Consider the following 17,424-nt stretch of genomic DNA (forward strand, 5'->3'; position numbering starts at 1 on the left):
GTCATTATGAAACTTGGAACATTGATCAAATAGACAAGTATATTCAAATACATAAAGAAAAACCTGTCACTTCTTGGTGATGCATCAATTAATACCCAGAAAGAAATTGTCAATGAGAGCCAATATGATAATTGTTTGGGCAGTAAAAGTCTAAGAATAGAATACAGCTAATTTATTGTGAGCATGCTTCAACGAGTATACTATATATATACTCATCTTTATCCATACACTTTTTCTGAATAAACAAGGCTCCTATGTTTCAATTTTTTTCAAAGAAAATAAAACCTGATATCATTGTCTGTTCTACGCGCCGTAAAATTAAGCAATTAAAAGGGGTTTCCTTTTTGTATAAAAGGCACTACAAATAAAGTAAATAGTGAGGAGCTTTCAACGAAGCATATACACTGTAATCTTATTTATCAGACAAGGTATTTAATTTATTATAAATATTAACCAGCGATTATATCTAATATATATGGGTGGGTCCGTTTACATTTTGCAGCAAAAACATATAGTCTGTTTAAGTATGTGTAATCTGTTGCTGATATGTATGCTCTTAGTATTCGTTGATACTATCATGTGCCACCAAGAGCTTTCTCTCAAAACCAGTTTCAATGATATTTTACCTTTAAGCTATGTTAACAAAACCGAAGTTATAATCAAGGGCACGTTTAAAGGTGTACAAGGGGGTCGTTGTTCTTTATTCCAGCAACTAAAGCCGCCGTCTTATGCTACACTTTTGATTGAGGCTCAAATTATATCTACAGAATTTGAATATTCTCCTAGTCACCCATCTCGACCTGTAACCAAGACAATTATATTGACGCCACATGTATCAGGAGCACAAACTAGCACCTTTACGTTTATTTCAACCCCTAAGTCGCTTAAAAGCAAATTGCCTGTCAAGCTCAAATTTATCGTCGACAACCTAGATTCTAAACATGCTAGAGAGTAAGGTCTACTAGAGAAATAACATCAATTCCCTTGCTTTATAAAGCTGTCTGACCATCATATTTTGTTTTGTTTTTATTTAGAGGTAACATACTCATGCACATAATTTGGGTGACTTTCATTGTCGACTGTCTGCTTGGAGCATACTTTTTGTGGAATCATGTTAAACCTACGTAAGATATATACATCTAGATTATAATCTCTATTAAAGAAAGACCTATATATTAATGCGCATATGTGTGTGTATACTTAATTATAGAGTTTTGCTCACTGTTGATTCACTGAGTGAACCTACCTCAGAAGACTGTTCGATTAAAGAGAAAGAAGAGATTTTAGAGCAGATTATATTGGGCCCTTGTCCTTTGGATCAGAAAAAGATATTGGCTAAATTTGCAAACCCAACTTATTCAACAGAATACCAATTCAATTACCTGGCTAATAAGATAACCAGCCATGAATCACTTATCGCGGATAGTCTCCATGACATGGCGCCACTGCAGCCTTTGTTCGACTCAAAAGAAAGAAGGGACCAGCTTCGCAGTGTCCTTAGAGCTTATGCTGTGTATGATGAATCGCTTGGATATTGTCAAGGCATGAACTTTATAGCTGGGTGTCTTTTGGAGCATGTAGGTATATTGAGTTTAGGTATATGCATTTATATATCTGAAATTTATGTAACCAATGCAATAGTTACCTCCAAATGAAGCCCTTGGAGTTATGGTTACCTTACTTGGTCCTAATCCAGGCTCTCATCGTCTCAGATATATTTTCCATTCATCAACGTACGAGCTGTACGCTAGTGTTGAAAAGATAAACAGCCTCATGTCTATAAAATTACCTCGACTGTATCAACATATGGTCCAAGAAAACATACATCCATCAATGTATGCAGTGAGATGGTATCGGACATTCTTTGGCCACAGTGGCCCAAAATCCCTTTTAATAAATACTATAAACCTGGTACTATTGAAGGGATCTGATATTCTTCCCTACTGTTTACTGGCCGTATTGAAGGCAAATGAAGACAAGCTAAAAACATTGGACTATACTGAGCTCCCTCGTTTCCTCAACAAATCCATATTTGATGTTTTCAAGGTAAATTAATTTTTTTAAGGGACTTTGGATTAATGTACTATTAAAATCTGAACTCGAGTTAACTTTATATATAAACTGCTTAGGTGGAGAGAAACTCGTTTGTACAAGATACTCTTCGCTTAGCCAAAGACCGATTCTTGATTCAAAATGAATCAAAATATGCTGTCGAGACTTCAGATGATGAAGATTCTTGCGATGAAAATTAGCCGTATATCTTGGACATTGTTGTGCGTATTATTACTACATGATAGTAATAGTAATGTATATAGTATTTCTAATGGGCAACTTAATAACCAAAAATAAATAAATAAATAAAGACACTCTTTTTCTGTGTAGTATCTTGTTTAATTCAACTGCTTTTACCTCTTAAAATATTATACTCTTTCGTTTGATTATGTTAAAAATGACTTTGTATGTTCTATAATGATTAGGATATATTGTGTAAATCTTAAGCGTACGTGAATTTTGTATATAGCTGTTTCAAAGACTTCACTTTTTAGAGGCAATAATAAACAGTAGTGATATATAATACTGGAAAAAAAAGAGCAATTTACCACTGAAATAAAGAATTATTTAATAAAAAGGAGGATTTTGATAAAAATGTCAAATTAAACGCTTAAAAGTAGATGTATATCCGAATAGGCTCAGAAACGTAGTCTTATATATGTAATTAACCTGGTGGAGCATATTGTAACTCACAACCTAAAGACTGCTTTATATTAATTGCTCAAATATTGATCAAAACATCCTATTTTTTCACACGAAAAACACGTTTACTAATGAAAATATGGATATTTGCACAACATACCTATATTTCATGTCAACTTATTCCTCAGGACATACACCTAAAAAAACTGAAAGCTTGTACTCTTTTCTATTAAGTAAAATTGTGTAAAAGGATAATTAATAATGACAAGTGCTTGTCTGACCAGCAGCAGATAAATATTCATTAAAATATCAATAGATTTAAAAGTGACAATATCGATATTTCCACCACCAATGACGTTGTCTAAATGTCCGCCCGTAAAGCTGTACACCAAAAGTTGAAAACCTTGGTTCAAATAAAATAGCAATAATTGTACTTGTATTGTTTAATTTCTTTTACTTTATTTCGGACTTTACATACTCATATTATAGAATTTGTGATAATATTTGTAGCTAAAGTTTCTTATATGGCTTTCATACTGTTATCAATTTAAGTATTCGCTATCTACCTGCACTACCTGTTTGTCTAATTTAGTTCCTTATGTACCTATGTAAGCACATGTTCAGGAACAGTATTTACTCCTTTTTGTCTACACACAAAAATTCATTATTAATCTTTAAGCTGGTTATTACCTTCGCTATCTTATTATTATTATTATTCAATTCCTATGATAAAAGGCTTGAAGAAGGTTTGCAATCAATACAATGGTTATGCACTATTCTTCAAGATAAATTGTACACACCCACACATATTCTTAGTAAGTTTTTAATTAAAAAAATTGAATTACTCAACTTTTAAGCTTTAGAGATACCTACACAAAATTCAGAACAGCGAATATAAAGCGCCAATACAGATACAAGGAACTAAATATTATTTTGATGTATTTGCAGGATACTACCGAAATGATTAATATCTTTAGGTAGCGTTCTTTTATATCAATCAATCATTACATTTATCTGGCTGATTACGTACTATATTCTCATGTGTCAAAGTCACAGATGATATATAAAAGAAAAGGTCTATGAAATACAGCACAATTGACAGGCAAGAATTTTAAACTCTGCATACATTTGTTCTTTACTCTTGTAAGTAATCTATTAACTAAACTGCAGCATATATACTTACCCAATATCTTAGTATATCACTACAAATTGGCACTTTCAAAAGCACTGCCCAAACCTCATATCTCTGGTCCATTGTGGATTAGAAGACAATGAACGAAGATACACCATTCCGAGTCCTTACTGTCAAGGCATCAATAAAGGAAACGGGATGAAACCCTGAACTCCTTAGACCTCTACAAGTCATTGTCGCTAAAGTCCACACAATTGCCACCCACACCTTCGCACTTATGAGGTACATATGTCTTCCCAAGTTATCACGCGATCCATTCTTCGATCTTGACAAATATATCACGCAAGATATTTTTGCTGATGTCTCTTTGCTGCTGTTTGATCATAACACTACCTTCTATATAACAGAAATGGCAAGATAAAATTGTGAGCTTATTTATTGTCACGACTATGCCTATATTACTGTAATTATCTCTAGCATCTGCTTATTTTACGCAAATACCAAAATTCAAACCAGCCATCAAAATTTATTCCGTAAGTTTTGCCTTTCCTTCTATATTAACCAACCCAAAGCTAAAGAATGTCTAGAAAGCAATATCAGTTCTGAATTTGGTTGACCTTCTGTATTAATGGTGAAAAACTGGTCTGTATCTCACAACCATAGTCATGAACCAACCAATGGTGTAGTATTTAGATATCTACTTCGTAAGCATGAATTTGATCTTTGTTTGTTTGATACATTTAGTACTTCTAAGCACTATCTTTCATGCTCCCAGCTTTCCCTTCGAACCTTCAAACGAGTCAAAAACTCTTGCTAATATAGCCCCATCCTAATAGATTTACCAGTACCATTAAAATTGTAAGTGTCAGAAGACAAGCAGAAGAAGATCTCCAGGAGGGTTGTCGTTTGAGACAAAGACTGACTAGAAGTCAAAGAAGATAAAAGAATTCCGTCCTGGTTACCGCTTAGGACCCACCCAAGCTACCGCTGGTAAGTCATTAGATTTGAATAACTTGGTATTTAGTTTTGTAACGGGTTGAAAAAGCTAAGAAAAAGATGTTTTGCTTTGACTGCAAAAAAACATGGTGGGGTAAAAAAAAAAGTAGAATATGAAAGAGAGGGAGAGAAATTGGTGCTTAATTAAAACTCAAGTACAAGACACTTTAAACCCCGGAAAACTTGCAACAATTCACTAAAATCGCCTATTTTTTTTCTATAGGGTAAGCACTGCCACAGTCGAACTCCATCAATCTAAACAGTCACATGCTCTTCAATGTCTATGAAAGACATTGTCAATCCCCATCCTTTACGTCACTTGGCAACAGACTTTATATTCTTTGGTTTAACCGAATAAAAAATAATAATATAGACAACGCTTGCGGGCACGTGGAATTTGCCTAGGCTATAGTTGCTCTACCAAATTCTCTCGCTTCCAAAATAGCAATACGCCACTTTACAAATACTTTACCTAAAGCTCCTATAAAATATTCCTCTTTTTTATTATAATTTCTATCACAGAAAGAAATCAAACCGACCGTCTGGTCAAAGACACGCGTTCAGCCTTTGACCAATTTCTCCCTTGTTATTTTTATTATTTTTACTTTAGTTTTTTATCTCTCTCTTAATAGATCATGAGTGCCACCCGTTTGGTAGACGTTTTGAGAAAGAACGATCTACTACAGGTAAGACTCATCAATCAAAAAATAAATAAAATAAAAAACTGATCAAACCAATCAATCCAACAATTCTTCTCAAATTATCAAACTACAGTATTATCCAGAGTATGAATTTCCATCAACACAATATAAACTAAATAACTCACCAATAATTGCAGATTAATTAGGAATGGATACACCAACTACGAGAGTTTAGGAAAGGTACTAAATACATTATTCATATACCTGGCGCATGGCTAATCATTCAAACATGCCATACAACGTTACAGCTCAATTCTAAAGAGCACATAGTCCTAGGAATCCACTCGATCGCCGACAGACAAAGATTTGATCACCTTTCGAGGGAAGCAAGATCACATCAATCCCAACAGCAGCAACAACAACGTCAACGCCCACATTCACCTACGCTAGCCACTGCAACATCTCCTCGTAAACGACCAGCTCCTACACGGATAACAAAACCAACTATCGATCGTACTGCTCGACGCATGACCCTGTCGAATCAGCCTATTTCTCGGCCTGTCGTTGCTCCAAAAACTCCCATGCGTGACAGGCGCATGTCGTATCTCCCTCGACGCGAACCACCACAGATTCCAAATGACAATACAACCTGGACAAGCGGATTTTCTTCACGCTCTCCTATACGTCCTGGTTCTCGAACTTTAAAAACAGCTAGTCCATCGAGAACAAAGCCTGGACAAACTTCTTCGACTGTTCAAAAATTTATGGATGATTTACAGGCAATCAACAAAGAAAAAAACGCACATAGTACACAAACAGAGCATAATACCACCGGTAGACTATTGGACACTTACGGAGTGCCAATTGCATCCCAAAAACGTCGAATGAGTGTAGACCCATCTAGTGGGCCATCCCACAACAAGCACAAGTCAACTACGTTGGAACAGTTCATTCAACTCAGAGAGACCAAGAACGTATCATTTAATCCGCCTATCCAAAACACTGGAATTGATCTTCATCAAAAGATCCGTGTATGTGTTCGGAAACGTCCATTGAGTCGAAAAGAGTTGAACATGGGAGAGAAAGATATCGCGCCAGTAACTGGACCTCATACTGTCCTAGTTAAAGCACCGAGGTAGATTATATTAGGCTAATTGTAAAAGGGAAAATGAAGCTTAATAACTTATCAGAAAGTCTTTAGAACAAAGATCGATATGACCAGGTTCACAGAACAATATTCTTTTACATTTGACGACGCTTTTGATTGCACATCTACAAATGAACAGGTAAAAGAAAATGAAAAGAGTGCCAACAGAGTCTCACTATCAACAATAGATCTATAACAGGACCGCAAGACCCTTAGTTGATTATATGCTTCAAGGTGGAAAAGCAACCTGTTTTGCCTAGTAAGTTAATGTCCAAACCCAAACTTATAAAACTTTTCAAATTATTCCCCGAGTTCCTTACCTATTTTTTTTTAATAATTATATACATGCATACATAAAAGTGGTCAAACAGGATCAGGAAAGACTTATACTATGTTGGATCTCCAACACGGACTGTATGTTCTTGCAGCCAAAGATATCTTTAATAGACTTGGCCAAAAAAAATATTCTCACTTGACTGCCTCGATTGGATTTTATGAAATCTATCAGAACAAGCTCTACGATTTATTGAACCAACGGAAGGGCCTTGTTCCACGAAATGACGGCAATAATAATGTGGTTATCGCTGGTCTTACAGAAGTTCCTGTGAAAGACGTAAACCGGCTTATGCACACATTTGAGTTTGGAAGCCAAGCAAGAATGACCGGTAAAGGATAGAATAATAATAATAATAATAATAATAATATCAGAAAAAGAAAAATGAAGATGACAATAACTCTGGAATTGTACTTTACATGGGCTCTAGGCAAAACTGGGGCAAATAATAATTCATCTCGATCCCATGCTGTTCTTCAAGTATTAATCAAATCAGTTGATAAGCCGTCAGCCATATATGGAAAACTTAGTTTTATAGATTTGGCTGGTAGTGAAAGAGGAGCTGATAGAGGTGAAGAAACATCGACAACAACAAGGTAAAAGTTATAATACATATGAAGTAAAAAAATAAACAGCAAGTGGTTATTTAAACAATTATTACCGGATTATAGACGTGAAGGCGCAGAGATCAATAAGAGTCTTTTAGCTTTAAAAGAGTGTATCCGAGCATTGGACCAGGACCAAAAGCATGCACCTTTTCGAGGAAGTAAATTAACGCAGGTAAATTATAACTTGTAGATTGCGTTATCTGGATGTAAATATTCTATGAGCTCATATGTGTATGTGTGTGTGTAAAAGGTGCTACGAGATTCGTTTATCGGTGACTCTCGGACATGCATGATTGCGACAATTTCACCAAATATGTCCAACAGCGAACACACATTAAATACACTCCGTTATGCTGACAGGTAAATTATCTTTCTTTATATAACCTGTATTTTCTAATGGGTATTGGATTTGTGTACAGAGTAAAAGAGATCAAAGGAGAGTCTGATCCACGCTTACTAGCAGAGACCCCACGTACAGAATCTGTAATCGAATCGAATGAAATGGAATCGAATGAAATGGAGATGAACGACCTGAATATTAGTACTACCAGCGCTGATATAGACATGGAAGATGCAGAAGAAGACAGAAGCCACACAGTTTCGGTCAACAATTGGGATCAAGAAATATCCGAGAACATTTTGGACGTTGAATATCCATCAATGACGAATAACAATGCTCTTGGCACGCCTCGAAATAACCGTAACTGGGAACCAACAACCCCTCAGCGCCAACAGAATTATATGCGTCGACTATCCTCACCTCCAGAAGAGGCATTTGCCAGCGCATCTGAGGAACCTCAAACACCACATAAGAATGAAGGCATGTGGGAAGATGCAGTAGAAGATATAGCAGGCTACCATACACCTGATTTGAGAGAGAATGAAGATATTCTGACACCATTACATCAAGAACTTAATAATTCACCGCCAATGACCATCTCACCAAATATACAGAGTTCTATTATGAGCGCAAGAGAAGACAGAGACACAATCGTTGAAAATGAAGAAGACGAAGAAGACGAGGAAGACGAAAGAGAAGTGTCGGCAGAAGAAGCCAAGGATTTCATTAGACTTCATCGTGCGCAGATAAAGGAACTTGATGAGCGTATAAAAATCGAGAAGAAAATGGTGGCCAAATTTTCGCTAATGCTGTCAAGTCAGAGCGACTTTAGAGAAGAAGGCGAGACAGACAACAAAAAAATCACAAAGTTTTACGGAAACTATTTGAACAAACTAGACGACGTACTTGAGCAAAAGGCGTCATGCATCGAGTCTTTGCGTGAACGAATCAAGTCCGAACTGGGAGGTGAGATGGAGGACGAAATTTGAGTTGGATATCTTGCTATACAACATTGCACATAAACTTCCTGTAATTAGCATACTTTCTTCACTTGAACATACCTCTCCTGTCTATCTCACCTATCTACCTTTCATTTCATCTCCATCCATCCTTTTTTATCATGACATTGCCCTTTTATTTTAGAAAGACAAGAAAAAATATTATACTTTTATAGTACATTATGAATCAAATAAACAAAATATTAATGTATTTTTTTCATACATTTATAAAATAATAATAAATATATTGGGCTAGTAAACTAAGGAGGTATTGGATCTCAAGCATCATCTAAAAGCCTTGTTCTTTCATTGAATTCATTATAAAATGTCTCACGTGAAGGATTGTCGCTCGCTTGATTTGATAGGTGTACAAATGGAGCGTCCGATCGGCTGTCTTCTTGGATGGAAGCTACCAAAAGCTGAATTTCTTCGATAAACTGTCTCAAAGCGCGTTCTTCAGTGTGCCCAAATACAAAACCGACAACCACACAGATTGTAGCGATAACAGCAGAGATAATCATCACAAGACTGCTTGCCAAACTCCCAAGCAAGAATTTAAGCTGACTCTCGTCTTTTGGAGCAATCCAATCTGGTAAGACTGCCACGGTAGAAACACAGAGAAACAGCAACATAATTATTGCAACACCAAACAATAAGAGAAGTCTGTACGCTGTCTTTCGTGTGGCGACTTGGTCTCGACGAAGCAAAGTCAGAACAGCTTGAGCAATTGAGAGAGGAAAGGTGGTGAAAGAAGGATTGGATAATTGAACGGCTGACGGACTTGTCGAATTAACTTGCGTAGGCTGTGAATTGATTGAGAAGGTTGCTTGTACTGCAAAATGATCTGAGTAGCACATTTGAGTACCAGGAATATAGTCTGTCATGGCCACCACAGATCCAGTGCATGTAATTTGAGAAGTACGCCGGTAGAAAATATAGTCAAGACGGTCACCGACTTGTTTGGAGTGAGGTTGTTGTTTAAGAAAATGCTTAGACCAAGTGTTTGCAGGAGAATCGCAAGTTATTCCAAGATGTTGAATACATTCGTGAGGGCTACGATGGCCTGGATCAAGTCCAGTCTGTGAAAGTCTCTCGCTGTGTGCTTCGAGCCAAGCATCAGTCATGAATGCATGCTTTTTAAGCAATGCATAGTTGTAACTTGTAGGAATGCTATTAAAGTCACCAGTCTATTAAGTAAGAGAGAAAGAATAAATTTCATACGATTCTGTATAATAGTCGATGGATATAATTACAGCAATAACTTGTCTTCCTTGGGCAGCAGATGCTCTCAAAAGGTTGGACAACTCCCAGGATTCGGTTACACGATGACCTTCGTATTCATCGACATCTCCGTACCCTGCATGAAGCTACGACACAACAGATTAAAGAAGGGTGTTTAATATATTCAATCATTTGAATGATGTGATATAAGAAAAACTGTAGAAATATTGGCTTACATGAGTAGTAAACACTTCGATGATCCCAATATCCGGATGATTTATACATGCTGATGCACATCCTTTGCCTACATAGTAATCACCATGGAATATTTTGAGTGGTCGACCTGCCAAGGTGTATCGAAAGTAGGAGGTCGAAACAATTGGGAACCGAGAAAGGATAGCCAAACCGCTACCGAGGGCACCACTACACAGACCCACACACAATTATTTATAATAATGTTCTTTCTTGTCCTTTATACGACAAGCTTGCTTCCGATATGTGTCTCTTTGTTCTTTTCTTATTGTAGAATACCTGTAATAATAATTGGAGAATGGCAAAACATTCTCGACTTTGGATTTCAAATATTCAAAATCTTCTAGCATCCAAATCTCTTGCAACGTAACAATGTCATGATTCTCATTACTCAATGCATCTGCAATTGCTCTTAATCGTGTCTTTCGCTGCTTAGCAATAAAATAAAGTCCCCTATTTTCGAGATGAGTTACTAGTCTATCTGAAAATGAAACAAGTATGAAATAAAGAAAGAGAAAGGATACTTTGAATAAAGTATATTACCAGCAGTTTAATGTCAAAACTGACAAATCGTTTATGCTCATGACAAGAATTATCTCTGCATAAACTCCAGACTATTTTTTTTTTCTTTTTTTCTTTTCTTTTTTAAAATACCGTTTTTTATCCTAAAAATTGAACCGGACGATTCGCATCTTTGAGTTGTACAATCACTAGAAAACTTTCAGACTTATGACAAAAGGAAAAATAGACATTATGCAAGTACAATAATTATATCTGGTCTCTTTTGATCCATAATAGCTATATATTCTAATATAATTACTTTAATAGAGAGAGTGTGGACTCGTAGAATTTTAGACCAAATTACTACAAGTCTACACTCTCAAATACAAGGCAGGATAATGGCATTAATTAAGTATAAAATATATAATATTGATCATGTATTGTTATACATGCAGTTTGGCACTACTAGCTTACATTCTGTAATATATATATATATCTGTGTGTGTAATAAAATAGCTATCTGCCATACTACTTATTTCAAAATACAGTTTTTACTTGGTTTTGGGACCTCAAAAAAACATCCAGTCCATCTTTTTTTCTTTTGTTTCTGCCAAAGTTTACTCATATTTAAGATTATAAAATAAAGTAAAAAGGAATCAATTATTAATATAAGAAACTAGTAAGAAGATGTGGAAAATTTGCTTAAAGGTTAGAAAGCATCGTATGCGTATATAATTATGCTATAACATTTAATTCTATATATAAATATACTATGTAAAAATTGCTAGAAAAGAACTCATATCAGCAAAAGCTACTACAGGTGTTACTTATACAAAGAAGCATATGCAGATAATGGTAAGAAAAAGTTGATACATGTCTCTCAAGTATCTGAAACTAAATCGCATATAGTGGGAACATTCACTAAAAAAGGAAAAGAAAAAAGTGTAAGCATCAAGCAAGAAAAGGAGGCCGCAAAAAGAAAAAAATATGATTCAAGCTCTTCATCGACTTTCTGTAAAAAATTTAAACAAGCAGGACACAAATATATGCGTTCTCCTGGATGTCCGAATTTTATCACATCAAAAGAAGAAATGCTTCAAGAAAATCTTGGGTATTACTACAAGCCGTTTACAAGGAAACTCCCTCTAAGAATAGTAACTGATGAGGGATCACAACATCAAAAGACCTTCGGGATATCATACTAAGAGCTATGTAGTTTACAAACTATTTCTATCTGTTTAGCAGCCACCAATATCTTGATTATAGCATTGTCTTCAAGCAAAGCTACTGATACTCGGTTTGTTAACTTGTGAATACCAGAAAAAAGCACAGATACCCAACATACCTCAAGTAACTTGATTCGAACTTGGGATACACCCCGTGCCTCTTTCCTAAGTATTATCTATAGTAAAAAAAATTACAAACAGGAGCAAGTTAATTCTTGACAGAGGCTTGTAAAGAACTATCCACAGCCTATAATAATCATGTTATTTAAAAGCTTGAAGCTATACTTCTTAGATATTTGAAATGTCAGCTTAAAAACATGTTTGCTGTAAGTGATCAATCAACATTCAAGCTGACACTAAAATCCCTTTCTGGGTACCCTGAAGAGTGTATTCCCATTCTATCACATATTTTGGTAGAATATGAAGAGGACCACACAAATCACCATCCCTATCATGTACGGGGATTACTTTTACCTCGTCAGTTGAGGTTGTTTCCAAAACCCTCTTTAATATTTCAATCTATAACAATCTCTGCAAACCCTTTGTTTGCTTTTTTATCAACTTCTTTACTAAAAGGATATAATAAGCAGCTTGAAATGTTTAAAAAGACGTAAACTTTAAAGTATTGCGAGTCAAAAGGTATAACATCATTGAAATTTAATCGAAAAACATAACTAATTAAGTGTTTTTTTTATGCACTAGCGATTTGCTTCCTAACAGGAACAACAAAGTTGCATTCTGAAACCTCTTGCAGTCAGACAGGTTTTCGGTTGATTGTATTTTTTTTATAAGAGAGCAAAAGATTTTTCTCGGGCAGTAAAGAATATAGACCTCAAGATAACAGACTTTGATTACGAAGAGGTTATTTCGCTATATAATTCTGTTTATTTAGACACAGAAATAATAATGTTTTTACAAATATAGTATGGGATGTAGTTATATACATCTTGACTTGGATTGGTTTGTGAGATTAAAAATCAAGAGGACTGTCTGTTCTGGGAACAAACCGAACTTTATACTCTACGGGAAGAGAAACAATACCCATAGTAACTACTTTGTCCAAGTTTGGATAGGCTGGAGTGCCATCTTTGTTGAGAGCAGGCTCAACATTACAACGGGCCAAGATTCGAGTACAAAGATTAAAGATTTCTGATTCAGCCTAAGTAGAAAAAAGAGATGTACTTTAACAAATCGTAAACGCTTTAGACCAGTATCGTAGCTACTTAGCTCACCATATAGATTCCGGGACAAATGCGTCTTATATATGCATAAGTTAATTATAATTCTAGGGTCATTATTTATTTTCATATCCACTCGGCTTTTTCGCAACATACCTCCCCCAACCGAAAACATAAGTATCTCTTTCTTCTGCAGGCCCATTGTTGGATGCCGACATTGTCTTTTCAATTCCAATGTAGCGATCAGGATTAAATTTCTTTGGTTCAACAAAATATTTTTCGTTCATGTGTAGTGCATCTGTTCCAGCTAGAATAACCGTATCCTTTGGAATAAAGTATCCATTACTGATGACTATATTTGTTGTTTGACTTATTAGATATTTGGTCTTTCTGAAACTGTGTACTTACCATCATCAGTGGCACAATGCGAGAGTCCAAAAGGCGTGACAGCTCTGAAACGAAGACTCTCACGATGAACGGCAATGTTATATTTTAGCTCACTACGGTCAGAGAACCTAGGAATTCGTTTGTGTTCGATAATAAAACTGTCAATCTCATCCCGCATTTTTTTCATAACATCTGAATACTGCAGTAATAAAGCAAAAAGCCAATAAAGTGCTACAGCAATGGTGTCTCCACCAGCAGTAATCATATCACCTAATAAAAGAAATGATCTGTTATATCTTTTGCTTTTTTTTAAGCAGACAGAGGGATGATAAACAGTATGCCTACTTACTAAAAAGAACGTTTATATCCTGATCTACGAGTCCGTATTCAGCTTTGAGGATATTCATTTGCTGCGCCAGACATTCATTTTCGCCTTCAATTGCCTCATTGACGAGTTTAGCGATGTTCTTGTCGCGGGACTCTACCATTTTCACCATGTCTTTATGCACGCTTGAGAACATGTTGATCCATTTGAGAGCAGGAAGGAAAGATCCAAGGTCACCCACGATACCACCATACATCATTGTTTTATCGGACATTTCAAGTAATTTGGTGAACACTGGATCATCAAGTGATTTTACTGATTTCCCTACTGCCAACTTGATGATCACACCAAACGATGCGAGTTGAAAGTGAGGGAAAGGAACCACGGACCCATCCTTTTTTGATACACTAATCAACCGATCTACTGTTTTATCAGCAATAGCCTCAAAAAACTCCGTGTATTTATCAATTGATTTTTGTGCCAAAACCGTGGTTGCTTAAAAGTCATTTAATAAAGAGAAAATAGTTAGAGCGATATTGATGGTTGTATCCATAATATATTACCAACTGCTCTTGTAGATCTCCATCGCTTTCCGGGCTGATTAAAGGAGACGCCTCTATGTGAAAATACAAGTAAATTCATATATATTATTTGTAAAGTAAAGAAAAATATACATACCTTCCTCCTTTGCTGTAGAGTCCAGTAGTAAAGCTATGGATGGGTCTTCTGGATGTCTTTGCACCGTTTCTCATAAACACATCATGTGCAATAAGTGGATCATTGATTAGTACCCAGGACTGAACGCCCATCTTGATCCGTATAACGGGGCCTAAAGATGCGCACGTCAATAATATAACAGTAACTCATAATTATAGTATACACAAGCCCAATCATTACCAAGTTCCCGATGCCATTTTTCAATCTGAGCACCAGGATTATCTCCCATTGAAAACATCTGACCTAGAATTTTTTAAGATGGTTATTGAGGTGTAGATTCTACATATAAAAGAAGAAATCCTATAACCAAAATATGTTAAACTTTAGCACCCAGCTTACCAACATAAGGATATCCAGCCTTTGGAGAAGGAATCTCGTGAAAGGTTTCGCCGCGAATCTGATTGATCGTACTTTCATTTTTTCGATTTTTAAATAGTGTATAAACCGCTTTGACCACCATGCTAAATACAATGACTCCTATGGTAGAAATCATGTATTTTTCGCTCAACAAGTGTTGAAAGTCAATTTTGTCCATTGCTAAAAAGAGTCTTGAGAGAAGAAGTCTGTTGTAGCTACCAAAATTTAATTGCTTTTATAGTTTTGTGTGTGCATGTGTGTGTGTATGTATGTGAATGATAAGAAGTATATTTCACAAGTAATCTGTCACGGATAAAGACAGAGTAAAATAAATTAACTTTGTATACCATGCTTTTTTTTTATCAATGTATCACATAGTATAAATCAATAATTATCTATATCTGTGGGTTAGAATCTTTATTAATATTCTGGACTAAAGTAACCATGTACAAGTATACTAATACTAAAGGAAATACACTTACCGATACGCTTATAAAAGTTTAGCTTATACGTCTTATTACAGCTTGAAGCCCTTTCTTTTAACAAGGCAAAGAAAATGTCATTAAAATACTCTGCATTACATATTGAATATTTTTTCATATATATATTAATTATTATAGTCTATACCAAGACACAAGCTGTACAAAAACTTTCCTTAAAAAACATTAAAGTGCACTATTTTTGTAAAGGGTGTGTATATTACATTTATCTCAACAAATCATACTAACTAAAGAGGCATTTATTTAGGGAATAATGTAAAGGAAGTTACTTTCGACTAGTCATTTTCTATGGAACCTTTATTGAAGGCACCTTTCCTTTTTTCATCTGATAATAATTTATATTGTAAATTTACTATGAATCACCACACACACGTACATATATATATATATGTATATGTATATGTATGTGTGTATATATCATTGGCTTTGATTTAATTGCTATTAATAACATGGGGATTTATGTTCAGTGTAATGTATATTTTGACTTTTAGTTACATATTTCATACTTCATGGTAAGCCATTGTTTTCAAGTCTTCACACATTCTGTTTTTTTTTAAGTAATAATAATAGTATCATTATGGGCATATATCCATGGCTTAATCTAGTTATAGATGTGCATTGACGCCTCGGTAGTACTTCACGCTTACATCACGTAGCATGCATTCTAGTTTGATTTGTATTATGGGAATAGAAGCTATTTTCTTCTTTTCTTTAAAATATTCAATCTTGTGAGGAAAATTCAGGAAATACCTTTTTTTTTAAAAAAAAGACCAATTATATTAAAGGAATATTCAAAACCTTTTATTATATATCTAAAAGGTAGCTCAAATATAATAAGTATATCAGGCCTCTTCTTCCTCTTCTTCCTCTTCTTCCTTTAGAAAAAAAAAGTATTATCATATTAAGACTTACACCACTGTATTTATGCAAAGTCTTTTGCAAATATACTATTGACCTGAATAATATACTGCGGGTCATTTACAGCTTATCTTTGTGAAAAATAAAAAAAAAGTATGACATTCAAGTTAGTCTTAATAAAGTCAATGTTTCTATAGAACTGTAACACCCAAACGCATGAATAATTCTAAAAAATCAGTCATACCCACATACTTGTTTTTATGCTCAAGAATCTTTTTATGTAATATATATATATCCATATATCATTTGAGCAAGAGATGAAGTAATGATTATATTCTGTGAACCTCGTTTGTCTTTGCTTGTCATTTATTGCTGGGCATATACTAGTTTGATCATTTCGTTCTTATACAAATAAAGTAATGTTACTCGGGTTGGATTATAAAGCTGTTTGATTTGATCCGGTAACTGGTAAACAGTTACCTCAAACCAGAAATGTATTATGTCACACACTATAGTACAGCCATGTGTTGCCTATGTGGCCGCCTAAGTCATACTGTCGAGCACTTACTTGCCATATGTCATATTTTTGGGCAGGTTTGAACTTTGGTTTTGGCCAGTATGTATACCTCAGCCTTTGAATATCCCATCTAGAACCTTTTGCAACTTATAAGCCCTCAACCCCCATTTATCTCCCCGACCATTGAAGTATACTATACTTTAGATTGTATTATACTCATCATTTGGAAGGCGTACTGGAGAACAATCTTTGACGGTGTACCTTTTTTTTTTGTATTCATCGATACACTTGTAATAACGTCTCTATTTAATACTAATTAACTTCCACTTTCGTCTTTAACCAGGTTAAGTTTATTGTACTAAAGTCAATTCTATCTTGACTTTTTCTAAAAGCTATTTTTCTGGTTTAGATTCACAAAATCTTATTTATTTCATTTAGAGTTTGTTTTTTATTCATTAATTTATTTAAGAAAAGGCTGTATTAATTCCTAATTTT

General features: G+C 35.0%; 4 protein-coding genes across 4 annotated transcripts; 2 read left to right on the forward strand and 2 right to left on the reverse strand.

Moving 5' to 3' along the window:
* Positions 1-1,496: 1,496 nt before the first annotated feature.
* PHYBLDRAFT_93172 (hypothetical protein) lies at positions 1,497-1,938 on the forward strand (the record flags this gene model as incomplete). The annotated part of the gene is made up of 2 exons (XM_018443820.1): positions 1,497-1,577; positions 1,642-1,938. Coding segments are annotated over 2 exons (378 nt in total), but the record flags the coding sequence as incomplete, so codon positions are not given.
* Positions 1,939-6,347: 4,409 nt separating this feature from the next.
* On the forward strand, positions 6,348-7,916 carry PHYBLDRAFT_22439 (hypothetical protein; the record flags this gene model as incomplete). The annotated part of the gene is made up of 7 exons (XM_018439782.1): positions 6,348-6,598; positions 6,665-6,749; positions 6,799-6,869; positions 6,971-7,275; positions 7,375-7,540; positions 7,616-7,724; positions 7,803-7,916. 7 exons carry the CDS (start codon positions 6,348-6,350, stop codon positions 7,914-7,916), a joined length of 1,101 nt encoding a protein of 366 aa, XP_018285226.1.
* Positions 7,917-8,431: 515 nt separating this feature from the next.
* PHYBLDRAFT_183674 (hypothetical protein) lies at positions 8,432-10,947 on the reverse strand (the record flags this gene model as incomplete). The annotated part of the gene is made up of 5 exons (XM_018438808.1): positions 8,432-10,077; positions 10,144-10,257; positions 10,348-10,534; positions 10,643-10,816; positions 10,907-10,947. The coding sequence occupies 5 exons, from the start codon at positions 10,945-10,947 to the stop codon at positions 9,169-9,171; spliced, it is 1,425 nt and encodes a 474-aa protein (XP_018285227.1). The 3' UTR covers positions 8,432-9,168.
* Positions 10,948-13,060: 2,113 nt separating this feature from the next.
* On the reverse strand, positions 13,061-13,926 carry PHYBLDRAFT_118706 (CYP5206 protein; the record flags this gene model as incomplete). Its single annotated transcript, XM_018428648.1, has 4 exons — positions 13,061-13,249; positions 13,323-13,347; positions 13,425-13,620; positions 13,677-13,926. Coding segments are annotated over 4 exons (660 nt in total), but the record flags the coding sequence as incomplete, so codon positions are not given.
* Positions 13,927-17,424: the final 3,498 nt, after the last annotated feature.

This window comes from Phycomyces blakesleeanus (genome assembly GCF_001638985.1).
Source record: "Phycomyces blakesleeanus NRRL 1555(-) unplaced genomic scaffold PHYBLscaffold_31, whole genome shotgun sequence".
Classification (NCBI taxonomy): Eukaryota; Fungi; Mucoromycota; class Mucoromycetes; order Mucorales; family Phycomycetaceae; genus Phycomyces; species Phycomyces blakesleeanus.